Source organism: Scophthalmus maximus, chromosome 1 (assembly GCF_022379125.1).
Source record: "Scophthalmus maximus strain ysfricsl-2021 chromosome 1, ASM2237912v1, whole genome shotgun sequence".
Taxonomy (NCBI): domain Eukaryota; kingdom Metazoa; phylum Chordata; class Actinopteri; order Pleuronectiformes; family Scophthalmidae; genus Scophthalmus; species Scophthalmus maximus.
Genome location: NC_061515.1, coordinates 15653379 through 15669817, shown reverse-complemented (window position 1 = coordinate 15669817; position 16439 = coordinate 15653379). Strand labels below are relative to the sequence as shown.

Sequence of the window (16439 nt, the reverse complement as noted above, 5' to 3'; positions counted from 1 at the left end):
TCATTTTTCCAGATTGTGCAATGTCCTGATTTGTAACACATGGAGTGATTCCTCTGACCGTGTTTTCAAATGCAAAGGCCCGCAGAGTTGAACACACGGGACAAAACACAATGTGTTCTGATTAAGATCGGGCAGACAGTCGCAGTTTGGAGTTAATTACTTTTACAAATATGCAAAAATGGTTAATGCAGACCGAGGGATTGTTGTGCTAAATGACAAGAGGAAGAAGAAAATTGAATCATGTCCAAGAAGAACTGGGACATCTCTGTGAGCCGTAGGCCCTGTTTGTTTGTTTCTAGAAATTGTGTCTGAGATATATGCCCCTTGTCAACGGTCAAGTCCAACTACAGATTTTTCTATCATATTAAGATTTCATCAGTTTCTGTAAACGAGGCAGCAGACATGCTCTGCCCGTTTATCGCCAGTGACATTTGATTGGGAGATAATGGAGAAGTAGATGGAGAAAAAAGGGGCATGAATCACGGTCAAACGCACGATATTTCAGAAAAGCACAGGTACATTAATTTCCACTGGCATGGACGTGGTTTACTTTGCCATGAACACACAGCCTTTGCCGTATATTTAGGTTTCACCTACTACAGGGTTACGCTTGTAAAGCCTCACAAGAGCCGCGCTCCTGTACGAATTCCGCCCTGCGTGATACTTTTGTCTTTGGTAGCATGTGCCCGCCACTGTCACCAGATTAACACGCTGGCTTAAAGCGCTGCTCACAAAGACACCGTGTACAGAACATGGCTTGTACTAATTCTGTGACCCTCTCTTCTGACCTCCGAACCTGTAATTCTCCCCGCTTGAGTCAAACTATTTTCCTGCTCGTGTTAAATGCTGGACTTGTGTTGTCCAGTCTTTGTGAAGACGCTGCACCATATTGCACAGAAACAGGAAACACTCGGGTTGATTTAACACCCCCGCTGACACAGCGTCGACATTTTTTTTCTTCTTTTTTTTTTACATTTTCAGCTTTAAAAGTGCAATATTGTCTTCACAGGTTATTAGATTAGATTAGATTTCTTTACAATTAGCTTGGCAGGTTTTGACACATTGGAACTTATTTTTGTGGCCCAATTGGTGTTAATTACACGGAAGGAAAGAAAAAACATGAAATTCAAATCCAATAAAAACATAGAAAACAGCATTTTAGCAATGTTACCAAAAAAATCGCTACATGGCTTGAGCCATCACCGGGGTTTCGTTTTCTGCCACTGGCGCGAAAACCGCATCTCCGCTCAGTTTGGCCTGACTGTGTAAATCACGCAACCCTTAAATATTTACCACCTTCAGACATTGTTGGGACACCTCGATGTGTTCGAGCCGCCCCGACAGAGGAGTGTCAGCCGTGTGCAGGGAAATAAATTATTTACACACCCCTCCTTTAACTTGAAATAGCTGGCAAACCATTCAATTTTGGGGAAAGGGGTGGGGGGCTGCTAGTCAGTAAGCAACCTCCGTGTCACCTGCCCCGACATGCCAGAATCAGCCACTTACCTCATGCACAAGGTACATAGCTGCATTTAGAAAGCCTCCCCGGCGGGATTCATATGGAAAACAAAACGATGACTGAGACAGCGAAACTATGCCGCTCCAGGAGAGAAAGTGTGATGTGATTATATGACTTTTCCCCCCCTTCTTGTTTGGCGAGAGGACGGCGTTTTTGTTGCTTTACAAGCTGAGTCGCTGAGCTTTAGTGAAGAAAAAGCCCAGGAGCAGAATCCGACAGTGCCACAGCTGATGTTTTCCAGAGGAGGCCTGTTGCATTGAAATATCTGTGATGTGGGGGTTTTTTTTTGATAAGGGGGGGCTTTAAAGAAGGGGAGGGAAAGAGCAGTGTCCAATAACATGTCAAGTGGAGATAGGTGACTGTTCATCTAGAAAATCAGGAAGTTTGGCTTGGTCAACACGTCCACTGAATGAACCCTGCCCAGAGAGGGATCTGCTGTTTATTTACCCCCTGCCAACACACACACACACACACACACACACACACACACACACACACACACACACACACACACACACACACACACACACACAATGGTTAACACTAAACATGACAAAAACCTCCGAACTCTCTTGTTAAGACAGACAAGTTCAAACGTGTCCTCTTCACACAATAGTCACACGGAGACAGGACCGTGCCCCTTGTTGTCAATAAGTAACTCATCCTCTCGACGGGGAAACTCAAGTGCAATTCTCACTTTCACTGTGTGATACTCTCTGCTGTACGGTTATTCACACTGGGGGCAAAGGGGGGGGGGAACATTTTCTTCATGTTCTTACATTTAAAAGGATTTTTGAAATAATAAAGTCTAAAAACAAAGGTGTGGGTCGTTGACACGTTAATCCTCTATCTTCCCCCGGGCCCCCACGCTGATGTTTAAGTATCCCTGCCTGCCTGTTTGATCAGGTTTGTGTGCTGATGCCGTGCGTGTGCATGTGAAGGCCTGGCCGTGCGTGACAACAGCAAATGACCACCTATATCTGTCACCGGCGCCTGTGCCCGAAATTACCATGAGCTCAGGCTTGGCACCAGCTGGACGGGAGCCTGGAAAGACAGCCCCCAATGCATAGAAATGCACGATTTATTCACAGATAGTGTGCAGAAGAGGAGGAATGTGGCATAGATCGAGTTTTGCATTACGCGCGTGTGATGTTTACCGAAGGGTTTTCACAGGAGTCATAAAAGCATCGTGGGAAAACCCAGCTAAGAAATACCCCAAGGGGTAGATCAACAAAAAAAATCCCTCCACCTAATTTCTAATTGCAAACTGGAGAAATCCTCTTATCTTTTTGTTTCGTTCGCGTTGCACTGTCTGCCTCCCCGTCAGAATGTGGCTTTTGGTTTGTGTGACTAATATCGAGAGAGCAGCGAGCCACCACCGGAAGTCGCAGTCTCGTGTTGAGCAGTTGCTGTCGGTGGGCCCCGGGAAAAACGAGAGAGCAGAAAGAAAAACACAAGTAACAGTGAGCGTCTCGCGGCGTCCCACCCTGCTCAGCCTGCGTCTGTCTAGACTGGCCTCCGCGAGGCGGGCGCCAGTCATAACAAGGGATTGGGAGAGCAAACAGGGTCTGTTTGGCATACGCAGGCGTCCACCTATGGAGCCACAGTCGAGAGACAACAAACCTCTGCGTTTTTAATTGGGGCTAAACAGGGAGCTCGACGGTGCAGCGTACAATTACGAGATATAGGAGGAGACGGTGTTCTGACCGTGTGCCAGCATGCCCCATGTGCCACACACACCAGAAGACCAACTCACCAGACTGGCATTGGGCAAGAGACCCACAGCCGTTACTGAGCACCGCGCCAAGGCTGTTGGCCTACTTAGGAGCCATTCTCTTGATAGCTTAAATCCAAGAAAATACACACACACACACACACACACACATTTGTCTTTCTATAGTCGTGAGTACGCTCAAATGAGATAATGCATTCCTAGGCCCTTAGCCTAACCATGACCATCACATCTACATGCCCAACCCCAACCCAAGCACAAACCTAATTCTAACCCCAACACTGCGACTTAGCTCTAATAAAATCCTTTCGGAGTTGTGAGGACGGGACAAAATGCCCTTACCACGATGGATTTGAACGACCATAGAAAGACACACACACACACACACACCCTAAAGCAAGTCTTTGTTACGTGAAACGAGCCCATATCCAGGTCGACCTATTTTGAGTCTGGATCCTCCGTGATGTCTTGTTTTTAAAACTGGCCACAATGTGGACAAATGAAAATAAGTGCTGCCGCCGCAGCAGCAGAGCTGAATCAGAAGAAAATTGAGTGAAACACCAGTCCCGGTTTTCCAACAACATGCTCTCCTTCCCTCCCCCTTGTTACTCATGATGCCGCTAAAGATGCCTTTGTTGACAATGTGAAAAGCTAAATGCGGCGGTGACATTCCCAACATGACCCTAATCAGGCATTTTCATAGCCCGGAGGCGCAAAACAATCCAACAACCCCAGCCGCCGCAGAGAGGCACTTTACCCTCATTTCATAATGGATGCAATTATGCCAGGAGAAAACGGCTTTACTCTTCCAACTGCCGCGGTGCGAGGGTTTGTTTGTGCACTTGCGTGGCATTTGTTCAGTGATATTGGAGCCTTGAGTATGTTGTTATTTTTTTTCCCCTGACCATCCACTACAGAGGTCCCGACGTATTTCCATTAAGAACACCACCGGCCGCGGCGCCTCTGCTTGTTTTAACTGAACCACAAAAAAGCCGGCACACTGCTGCCCCAGTGCGACTTCACATAGTGTGCTGGCGCTCTGGAACCGGAGGTGTGACATGCAACACAGCAGCATGTGTCCCGCTTACACAAGGCATCGATTTGGCCGTTCGTCTACCTCCCATGCTGTCGGCATAAAAGGTGAACCAACCACGAACATCCCCGTTTCCTCGATCGTACTTTATACAAGCGCGGCGGAATAGAAGCGCAAACATCACCGCCGTGACACATGCCGTGCAAGAGAGGCTACTGTCTTTGAGTTGGGGCTTACAGGCTTTGAGTCAGTTAAACCCCCATCAAGGTAGGCATTGTTTGGTCACCCCCCCCGCCCCCAACAACACACTCACATTACCCTTTACACCCAGCAAAGAAACAAATGTTTCTGGTGCTATAGAGAAACCAGTGTCATTCAAATGCCCCTCCTGTAAAGCCACCGACCTTTGTGGGACTATTTTCACCACCCTTAATGTCCGTGCACGGCCTCTGTTTATCTAATCGACAAGAAATTAATGTTACACAGTGAGTCCCATTTGATTATCGCTAACCGGGACGTCATATCAGATGTAAACTGACACCGTGCGGCTTCTCTCTTTTACGCAATTATCACCATGTGTCAGTCATGTTGCCGTTAGTGACACCGTGTCTGTTTTTGGGGATGGAAATTGTAAATTGAGTTAACTAGTGCAGTGTCCGTCAGGCCGGAGCGTGACCTTTGACGATATCATAAGTGACACCATTAGATCGGTGGTTGATTACCATAGTAACGACAATGCGGTTTACATTTGAAAATAAGAGGAGGAACCGTTGTCGATCGGAAATTTGAAATACAGACGAAGAGATCCCTCAATTTAGTCGGAAGATGGGCTAATGAAAACCCTGGGGGTTTGGAGTGGAGATCCCTCTCCAAAAGCATAAATATTGCATCTGTTTAAACATTTCCATCCCAGACTTGGAGGGGAAACCGAGGTTTCCCTTCACCCACAGGTTAACCTAAGCACTTAGCCGGCCCCTCTACTGCCCAGGGGAAGAGCTGTGCAATGAATGGAAAAGCAGGCCACACTTCTAACCAGGCCATCTTTATTGATCCTCAAAACCCCTTTCACAAAGACCACCCCCCATCTTGACCACAAAAAAGGGGACAATATAAACAACCAATAAATAAGAATCTGCGTGATTAAGGCGGTTCTACATCTCCAAATAGAACACAAACAGTGTGGACACGTTGGAGTTATACAGCTTCATACAGTACAAGCAGTAGGTTTTCGAGAACATCACATCTAAAAAAGGCAGCACCTTTAACAAAAGTGAACCATTTTTAAAATCTGGATGAGACTCCCATTCAAATCACATAACATTTTAATTCTGTCGCGTCTTGATTTTAGTGATAGAAAAATCCCAGCTCCTTTTAGATGACCTTGTCATCCGAGCTTATTTTTAATACTAGGCCAATTAGAATTGGAAAAATAATCATGAGCGGAGAACTTAAATTCAATTTTCTCCCCCGCACTACTCTCAGGGAAAAAAAAAATTATTGAAGCCACTTGGTTCCAATAATGGAGAAGGTGGTTGTTCTTTATATCAGTTTTCTCAGTTAGGAATAAATAAATACACCCTTTCAACTGGTAAACTGTCACAGAGTCCTGGCTTGGGAGCTGCACAGTGTCATAGCATTGTTCAGAGTGGCTTCAAAGAATTTCAGCATTTCTTTAGTACATTCATGTCCAGGAAATGGGAGAGGTGGAACCAAGCCCTGAAGCCAGCCACCCTCTGGCCACCAGCACACACGAGACATGAGCACTGTGCATTTCGCTGTGGATATCCAAAGTTCTCTTCTGTGCACTCCGTGCCGCAGCTTGGTGCAGTTGTACAGGGAGGTGCCCACAAAATAAAAAGTGAAGAGATGAGCACCCGTTATCCATCCTGGACAATTCTCACTCCTCTGCGTTCGTTTGTGCCTCGTTTGCAAATCGGGTCCTCTCAGCAGCTCACGGTGCTGGGTTGCTGTTTGCTGACAAAGTCCGAAATGAAGTCAAACTCATTCTGGCCAAGGAAGAGTTCCGGCAGCTCCTGGACCCGGTCCAGGCCCAGCTCCATGACCAGCGAGGTCAGGACCTCCTCGTCTATCATGTCCGCGTCCATGCCATTCAGGGCCAGGGCCGGCCCTGCCATGTGCTGCATGTTAGCCAGCTGAGCCGGGTTCATGCGATACTGGGTTGTGGGCCCCATGTGGTTCCCACCCATAGGCCCCAGTGGGTGTCCGTGGTACTGGGTGTTGAGTTTCTGCAGCTGCATGCTGGCCATGAGCTGTTGGGATGTTAACCCTCCATTCATGAACTGTTGTTGTTGTTGTTGTTGTTGTTGTTGTTGCTGCTGCTGCTGTGGGTGCTGTTGCTGTGGGTGCTGTTGCTGTGGGTGCTGTTGCTGTGGGTGCTGCTGCTGCGGGTGCTGCTGCTGCTGCGGGTGCTGCTGCTGCTGCTGCTGCGGGTGCTGAGCTTGGTGCTGGTGCTGCTGTGGGTGCATGTGATGCTGCTGCTGAGGATGGTGCTGCTGCTGCTGGGGCTGGCCGTTATACATCATGTTCCCAGAGGTCATTTGGTGGTGACCCATCTGGGCCCCGTTCAGCTGTCCGTTCATGGGTCCGCCCACCATGCCCTGCCGCTGCCTCATGGCGGACTCCATGTTGGCCTGGGCGCCACCGTAGTGCATCATCTGGCCGTTGGGCAGCGCCCGCATGCCCTGTTGGCTGGCATGCTGCTGGTGACCCGCCTGCAGGCCGCCGTTCATGCCCATCCTGTAACCGTGGAGACTGGCGCCCGCTGAGCTGTGATTCATGGGCATCATCAGATGGTCGGCCATGCCTCCTGTCTGTGAGAAGAGGGGGGAGAGACAGTGTTAGGAGATGTTTGGAATCGGCAGAAAAGAATTCAGAGAATGTGCCTCGTGGTCGAGGCCCGGCGTGATGTGCAAGTCCACGCGAAACCAGTATCAAACTGGTTGACAGTGTCATGTTAATGTTGCCATGTGTGATTCACATTCATGCACTTTAAACCAGTTTCATCTCCTGCTTATTGACCTTTTCTTTTAATATACGGTGTACCAGAAGCTGCACCTCCATTGTAAAAGCAACAAAAGGTACATAACCCTAACCCTTCCCTGTAGTGTCACAACTGCACCTCAGGTGAAACCACCCCAATACGCTTCCGGTAATTAAACATCTGCAACAGTGTTTGTGTTTCTTCGTCCACTGACGAACACTGCTGTGTTCAGTCCTCCTCGAACCTGCCCCCTCTTTGTGCCACGGCGTGGACGCCCAGGTCGGAATTACAGGTTCACACACACACACATTTGTTTGGCTGCTCCAACGTCCGGATCGGATCGTTCGTGCGATCGACGACATCGACGACAACAACAATAAAATAACCGGAGGAAAATGATCGTGCATCGCGTGGTGCATTTGCTTTTAAATCCCATCCGCGTTGCACGCCAGCTGAGGCGTGAGAGACGGAGAGGGGGGTGGTGTGGTGAACAACAAAAAAAAATTCGGTTTATTTTTTTTACGCACGTAAGGTTGCAACAAAGAAAGAGCACTGACATCATGCAACATCTCCAACCGAACGCTGGATCACCACCTTTTTTTTCTCCCCCTAACCGACCGGCCAGTTGATCCCAACAAAGGCTTTTTTTTCTCGGTTGTCTCCGGATGCGACCGCCTCGATGCCGCTCAGATGTTTCGTATTCGTTTCGATTTTATTTGATTTTTTCCACCCCGCGACGCTTTGGACCGATATGATCCATTTTGTCCATCTGGAGTTGGGAACGGGGGGATGCAAACAATGGAGCGGCGGCAGCCCCCGAGACCTCCAGCAAAAGCCCCGGTTCCTCCAACACACACACATCCGCTCCGAAAATCCACTCACCCTGATCCTCGTTTGCCTAAAGTTGCGCGACTCGCTTCGGCTCCGTGCGTAAAAAAAAAATGGACCGGTGCTCCTCTGAATCACAGTGTGTATTCCGCAGGGTTACGCTTCATGCTCGGGCAGAGGGGGGACGGGGTGCACAAAAGACTCTGCCGCATCAGATCTTGAAAACGACTGCCTATTTTCTGGGTCAACTCCGGGATTATGTACATGTGAAAAGCTCCGAGGAAGGCAGACGGGGAGAGGCGGAGCCTCGGCCCTGCCTCTCCTTTGTTCCCATTGGCCCCTACTTAATATCATTGTGCATGGCCGTAGAAGAAGAAGACGGGGGCCTGCCGGAGAGCCGTGACACGCAGTGGCCAATTTAAATATCCTCCTCCCCTCTGTTGCCTTTTGAAAAAGAATATTTGGACATCTTGTTTGTCTTCATGCCTAACTGCTGCTGCTGCTGCTGCTGCGTTTAAATGAGTAGCACACGAGGGCTGTCATCCAGTGGACTTCATTTGAGATAGATATATGAATAGATATATAAATAGGAATATTATTGTTGATATATATTGTATATATATATATATAGTTTTGTTTCAATTTATCTATCAATCTATTCCTATACTTCTTCAATCTATTCCTATATGTAGGGCAGTAAGTGCCACATACCATGACATCAGACTTGTAATTCATGTTTCCAAATTGACTGCACCTACTTATATATTTGGCCTGTGGCGCGCACAGTGTCACACTGTTATGTGCATGAACACTTCATCTGCTGCTGCTGCGTTTAAATGATTGGAACACATAAGGGCTGTCACCAAGTTAGCTTAATTTGAAAAATATAGATAGATAGATATATATAGATATATATATATCTATATAGATATATAAATTTGTGTTTGTTTCTTTCTATCTATCTATCTATCAAGCCATTCTTATACATCTATGTAGGGCAGTAAGTGCCACATACCATGACATCAGACTCGTAATTCATGTTTCCAAATTGACTGCACCTACTCATATATTTGGCCTGTGTGTGTGTTTGTGTGTGTGTTTGTACGCACGCGCAGCAAGTTATGTGCATGAACACTTCATCTTCAAGATGACTGTGATCGCTTTTGGGTCCATGTGACCCACCAGTCTGCTGCGTTTGGGCGGCGGGGGGGGGGGGGGGGGGGGGGGGATAGCAGAGGAATGTAGCCCGTGTGCTATTCTTGGCCACACTTGGTGCAGCAGCCAGTGCAACTGCTGCCATGCATGGATGTATGTTTGTGTTGTTGTTTTTTAACCTGTGTGTGTGTGTGTGTGTGTGTGTGTGTTTGTACCTCCACTCCTCAGATGCACACGACTCTTGATTGCCCACTTCAGGACAATGGCCCCCCTTGCCTGCAATTGCAAATGAATGGAACCTCTTCGGCAGAGAGCGAGCCAGTCTATTGTCGGGGGGAATTTGTCTATAAATGGGCAACCACGGACCGGCGTTTGTCATTGTTTGACATTGTCCGGCCACTTTAAGCTTGTGTTAATAAGCCACTCCCAGGTGTTGGTGCTTTCTGAGAAACTCACCCAGCCAGTCAGTCCAAATAAAACAAAGAATCAACATAAGTTTTTGTTGTTGTGCCGTGATAAACTCTCTTTTAGTCGGACATATGTGTTGTGTAAGATTACTGCAGTCTGTGACCATATGACAAAGATGCATTTTAAAATGCATCAAAACCATCTTTAATTTTTTTTTAAATTACAGAGCCAGAAGCTCCTGATAGTGTCATTCTTCTTTACAGAGCACAGGCAATGTGTCCGTCCCTTCAGGAGCTCACCAGTCACATCGCTGTCTCTTTAAAACCCAAGATATTTGAATAAAGAATCCAATTTGCCACGATGCAATTTGCAATCATGCTGAATATCGCATTTGTTGTTGTGATTAGACACCGCTTAAAGGCTGTTTTCCTTATTTACTGTGTATGTTTCACAGATTTATCCGCAACGCTGACTGTAATCTATACGGTTTATAGGATGACCGTCTGCAAACCTTGTCTTAAGCCGTTTATTGATTTCCGTTCTTATATGAGTGTGTGTGTGTGTGTGTGTGTTTCTAGGGGAAAGAGCAAGTGAGAAAATGTATGTGCAACTCGTTTTTAACAGAGGTGCCGCTATATTGCTGCTAAGACGACCCCTCGTCATGCTGGTTTTACTTGTTTACACTAAAACCAAAGAAAGCTGGCATATTGCCGCCGCAGTGATGCACACAGTGTGCAGGCATTTAGCAACGCAGCCGCTTTTGGCGTCCATTCCGACCATGCTGGCTCTCCCCTCTACATCAACTGTGACAACCTGTGCTGCCAGCATGAAGGCAAAACAACGTGACGGACATTTCCTTGAACTCCCCCAGAAGCGGTTGTATGTGAGAATGCAAATGAACCAAGCAAATGTTGCCTCGAACATTGTCCGGAACGTTTTTCCCTGCCAGCCCCCTAGTCAAATTTCCGGGGAATGTCCCAGTGAGTCCATGTGAGAATACAGCAGGAAAGTCTTTGGAGAATCCCCTGCGAAGCGAGTGGGCACGTCGATGACTGTAAACTGCAAACTGTGTTCGTCATATGTGAAATGCAAACTCACATATGAATTCACAAAATGTCCAGACACAACTTTGCGGACATTTAACGGAAATTAATGTCTGAAAACAGTGTTTGGTCATTGGACTAGATCATCCGCGTCACGTCAAGAAAAACCGACAGAGAGTCTGTAGAGGCCAATGTTCATTGCTCCTCAACAGCGTCTGGGAATGTGTGGAGAGCCCCCTTGGAGCAAGAGCACCCACCCAGAGTGTAGTGCAGTGGATCACTGTTGTTATCCACAGAGGAACCACCTGTACGATCATGAAACACTTGACAACCGTCCCCATCCCTGCATGTTGGTAGAGGAGAAGCTTGAAGAAATGTAACACCCACAATCGCGGAACGAGGAAGTGGAACAAGATATTCCCTTTGGCGGCCAGACACCATGCTAACTCTGTTTGTTTTTTCCCCTCTTGCACATACCCAACAGAGATAATGGCAGGCAGGAGATCCACTGAGTGTCAGCTGTGGGCGTGCATTGTCAGTCTCTCAGAAGTAATGCATCTGTGATCATCGCATATCATTTGCATTAGCCAACCCACTTTTTCCCCCCAGTACATTAATTCTCTTTTGAATACATGAAACCCACCAAACATCATCCATTTAGAATGAAAGATTAAAATTTTAAATTTTAAAAAGAACCTGGCATTAGTAGTTAAAAGATGTGATCGTAAACAGATATGATTTACTTCTCTTCCTTGTTATTTCTTCTTCAACATCATTGTTCTGTATTAGTCCTCTGCTTTCTGGTGAGTCCTGGCAGGGTGAGAATAACAAGGAATAAAGGATAGATATTTGCTAAAGCATTCATTTATATGTAATTATTTTTAAAAACTTTTTATAATTTTTCATTTTCGTTTTAGTTCCTCGAAATTTAAAGTGCCTGTCATTGGTGTTTCTCCGGAGCTGTTATCAGAGACATGAACTCCGGAAAAGTTCAGAGTTCACAACGGCAGAAAAACTTTGCAGCATTCGGGTGAGGGTCGGGGCCTGGGTAGAGTGCCTCGTCACTCGCTGCGAATCATCCTCTGTGAGATTTTTCAACCAGAATGTAATTGGATTAGTCCTCATTATATCATTTATTCAGTTTAGCTACAGTATTAGTACTTCCTGTATTGCTGTAGGAGTGTCGTAGTGGTCATCGCGTGTTGAGAACATCAGATATGGGAGTTGATGGGAAGCTATACCCTTCATACTATGAACTACATCAATCATCAACCATCAGACACTGAACAAATTACTCAAGTCATCTTCTATCTGTGTCAGCAATCACTAATAGCCACTGATCTCAGACCAGCTGACTCAATCCTACCTACCTGATTAATCCAGCGCTGTCTCTGCCAGCAGTGACTGGCCGTGTCAACACTGCACCAGGCCTTATGGCTGGTGCAGACATGTGGGTTTATAGAGGTGGAGCCATATGACTGAGTACTAGGAGGAACATGCTGCCACATCCTTTAAATGCATTGGTTTCACTTGCATCATTATGGTGCTGGTACTGGGAGCCATTCCTGTAATACAGTGCATGCGTTTGCCTATCTCAGACAAATCAAAAATGTGTTTTTAATACCTGGAAATGATCTGGACTCTGGCAGTTAATGTTAATATTCATACTTTGAACAACTAATTTAGTACTTTTTGTAACTTGTTGCATTCACTGGAGACAATTAGACTAGAATAAAATGCTTAAAACAATTGCTTGGAACTAATTGGGCAACTCCAGAGAATCCCACAAGTTTGCTCTCTGAATCTTAATTCAACACATGAATGAACTATATTACTTCAAGCCTGTTTTCTTTTATTATTGCCACGTGCCACCAACATGAATGGAAAAGCCACATTCCCCCCGAAGATGTGAAACCAAAAGTCAGTTTGCCTCTCTCTCTCTCTTGGTGTGGGGGAGGGTTGTTATTGTTCTGGTAAATGAGAGAATCTCTATAAATACTCCCAAGGCTTCCTTCTCCATCTCAACCACCAATCAAGAGTCACTGTTCAGCCAAGCAGCTGAGAGAGTGCAACAAGCCTGAGTCAAGGCTAACGGGGGAGGGAGGGAGCGAGTGGGGGCAGGGTCTGACTCAAACATACCGTGGGGGGGGGTGCGGGGTGGAAAGGGGTGAGGGACTTTGGAAGAAACTGCCACTCACAGACCTGAGGCCACAAGTGGGGGGTGAGGGCCTGAGAGAAAGTAGTGATCTGGTGGGGCGGGGGTGGTCAGAACATACCACACCAAAGGAGATTTCCAACAACTTTTGTGACCGATGAACACTTTTCCTCCACAAAAGAACAGCAACAACTTCCTTTCCATGAGCTTTGGCATTTCACAGCGACACAGCTTGATTGGCTCGTCTTTACAAAACTGACTCTGTGCCATTTGAGCAGGCCCTGTAGGACCGATCTCCGTACGACTCCTAACCAGATACGAAAAAAGACGAATGGAGTAAAAGATAATGGGCTCATAGTTTCTCTGTAAGGAGAAAACTAGGTCAATCGTGTTCGGCTGGACAATCCAATTGTATAATCCAATATAATCTTAAATGACATGACATCAAAATATGGCAAGAAAATAACTCTCTCCTCACAAACATTCAACAAAATCTTCAGTATAAAGTTTATTTACAGCTTTACTCAAATGTTTTGATTTTGATAAATGAACATATATCTTTATTATATCATTATGGTATAATCATATGCACAAAAGTTATGGGTGTGCTCTAAACTGCTGCGTATTCGGTTGGAGGACACATTGGAAGGAAGAAAATATCTTCTGAACGGTTACATTCAAAGCCACATTCTTGTTGTCACTGAGATGGGTGAGAAACAGTATAGATTACCTGCAGACACGCTCCTAATACTGAAGCCTGAAGTCTCTCACTGTGCTTTTAAAAAAACACGCTCGTCATATCATCTTATATATAGCATCTGACGGTGTAATAATAGAAGTGTAACCTTGGGCCTCGATTATGCAAGAAAAGAACTAGTTCATCAGGTCTGTATGGGTGAGCGGTGTTGGAAAGTGTTAGAGGTTACAGATTACTTGGCACCCTGTAGAACTTAATGTAACTATTTGAATTACTTAACTTCATAACTTATAACAATTGGTTACTTTTATTTAAACTGGGAAATAAAGTTGAAAAGCCCTAAACCACACATTTAAACCAGGCAGTGCATTGTCAAACTGTTTCTGTCAAATATTAAAGATGAACACGTATCAACCAGTATGTGTATAACTGGCAAAGAGCAAAATATAGAAAAAAAATCACGTCTTAAAAAAAAGGAATAAATAACATTTTGGGGCAGGATATTTTATGTGAATGATTGTGATTACTTCGATATACCTTTGGATATTTCCCCATCAACATTTCAATGGAGATGGCGTTTTCTCTGCTTTTGTTGTATTTCTAGTGCTGAAAGAGGTTGTTGTCCGACGACATGGCCAAAATCCTGATTATGGTCTGCTGGTCGCATGAAAGGCTGACATGTTACATTGAGCCCCAGATTAGCATGCTTGTAATATTGGAAGCAATGCGATTGGCAGATTAGAAATGCAGCAAATTCAAACGAGAGAACCAATCAAAAACAGTGTTAAAAACTTGACCACATTCTGCCAAATGAATGGCGCCTGAAGACGGCTCGAAAGCCATTTCACACTCTGTGGTGTTTGCAAGCAAATTCCTCCCAGTGGCCGTGCTGTCCAACGTTGTCCGTAAATATGCCAAAACAAATCAAAACGACACAACACAACAGAAGGGGATTACAATGGATTACAATTACATTTATTTGATTAATTATGTAACGCCACTCGCTACGTGCCAAACGCTACTGGTGAGAAAATGAAATACAATCTGTTTAATCCAGTTTGAGTCACAGATTATTTTATGTAAAGGCTTTTTGGACAAGAAAAAACACTGCACAGTGCAGGATTTTACATCTGAAATTTGTCACCATAGTGAATATTTATATTATAGGGATGGTAACACTTGTTATTTGCTTTGGTTCACTTGTGCTGCAAAGTAATCCACCAGGAGTTTAGCTCTTGCATGCATTTGACTAGTCAACGTACTGCCTTGACCACATTGCTTTACGAGTACAACACCGGTTGCCTCAGAGAAGAGACCCTCGGAAATTGTGCGCCGTTATCGCCATTTGTCCGATTTACCCTCCCATTCTTCAGCCCCCCTGTCTGTGACAAACATGTTTTGGTTTTTTTTGCCCGCAGCTGTGAGTGTTGCCTTTCAGAACAGGTATGAACACTTTAGTCTTTGGACGTGGTCAGATGACATGTCATGTGAGTGTGAAAAAAGCTGAGACCAAAAGAATGCCTTGTTCCTGTTAGCCGAGGAACCTGAGACCATGTAGGAACGTCTGAGGCACCAGATAACCAATGAAACAACTCCCAGCATACTTATCGTCATGGCAAAGACATGACGAGGAATATTAGTGCCTGCGGGGGGATTTGCTGTCTCCGGTGATGACTTAATGCAAACTAGACAAACATGACGGTAGTCCTCCTTGGTTTCATGTATCCAGTCTTGGCTCATTACCAAGCAATGTCAGTCATTTACAGTCAGCACCACAAGCCCACTGCCTGCATTTCCAGGCAACACCATTCTTCAGCATTAACTAGCCTGAGGGATCATTGTCGACACAACCACTAATCATGTCCCCTTCACTGCACTTCCTGCCTTACAGCCACCGACGGTGCTTCCAGTTACCTCCAGGAACGTGCACATGCGGAGCAGGAGTGTGGGGGGATGCACAGACTAAATGGACAACAGGAGCTCGCACAACCTGTCAAACGAGTAGCTTTCATGGGAGGAGGAGGAGCGGGGGAGAGTGGGAGAACACAGTGACGTCGTGAAGAATGACCCATTAATCATTCATTATCTCCCAGCACTGTTAATGAGGTGACGACTCTTAAATAATTAGCAATGTGATTGAAGCATATTTCCATAGCGCTAGCCTCAGGACACGGAGGGCGTTGGGGACGAATGGGGAAGGGAACATGGGATGCACCAGGCACAACAACAAAAAACAGAACAGTCCTCACACCAGCTTAGCAAACAATATCTGTCCTGACGTGGTGCTCTGGGAGGCATGGACGGAGAGATAGAGATGGTCATTAGAGACAAGAGCTAATGAAGCCACGCACAATATTGAGACAAGAATGAGCCAAGGAGGAAATAACACATTGAAATAGTTATGTCTACTGCATATGTAGTGGGCGTTAAAGTTGTTCACCCAGCAGCATTCATTATCCGTCTGTCTCATTTCAAGAGGGGCAGGCCAGGCCCTTCAGGCTTCTCTGACACACAAATCAATGGGGAACTGCGGCCGACTAGCACCCCGGCCTACCATGGCCCTATTCATCTTGCACAAAATACACAAAAGAGCAGACCATGAGCCACATTCTTGACATCCAACCTCATCACCCCCACTACCCTCCCACCCCAGGCCCTGACTGGCGCCCCTCCCCCAATGCCTCACACCAGCCAGGGCAGACGGGAGCTGCTATGCTACACTACCACACTGGCTGCCTGACTGGCTGGCTGGCGGGTCGGAGTTGTTTGGTGGATGGAGGAAGGGATGCATGGAGGGAGGGCGGGACGTGTGGGAAAGAGGGGGCAGGGATGTTTTCTCTTCAGTCAGCTAATTGACTCACAGATGTC

The 16439-nt window shown here is 46.1% G+C and overlaps 1 protein-coding gene across 1 annotated transcript; it reads right to left on the bottom strand.

Annotated features, from left to right (window-relative positions):
• Positions 1 to 5310: 5310 nt before the first annotated feature.
• On the bottom strand, positions 5311 to 8380 carry cited4b (Cbp/p300-interacting transactivator, with Glu/Asp-rich carboxy-terminal domain, 4b). Its single transcript, XM_035635649.2, has 2 exons — positions 8168 to 8380; positions 5311 to 7115 (listed from the first exon to the last, which is right to left on the bottom strand). The coding sequence occupies exon 2, from the start codon at positions 7104 to 7106 to the stop codon at positions 6228 to 6230; it is 879 nt and encodes a 292-aa protein (XP_035491542.2). The 5' UTR covers positions 7107 to 7115; positions 8168 to 8380; the 3' UTR covers positions 5311 to 6227.
• Positions 8381 to 16439: the final 8059 nt, after the last annotated feature.

Coding starts and splice junctions, on each gene's coding strand:
- cited4b (XM_035635649.2), bottom strand. CDS start 7,106: ATGGCCGACCATCTGATGATGCCCATGAATCACAGCTCAGCGGGCGCC.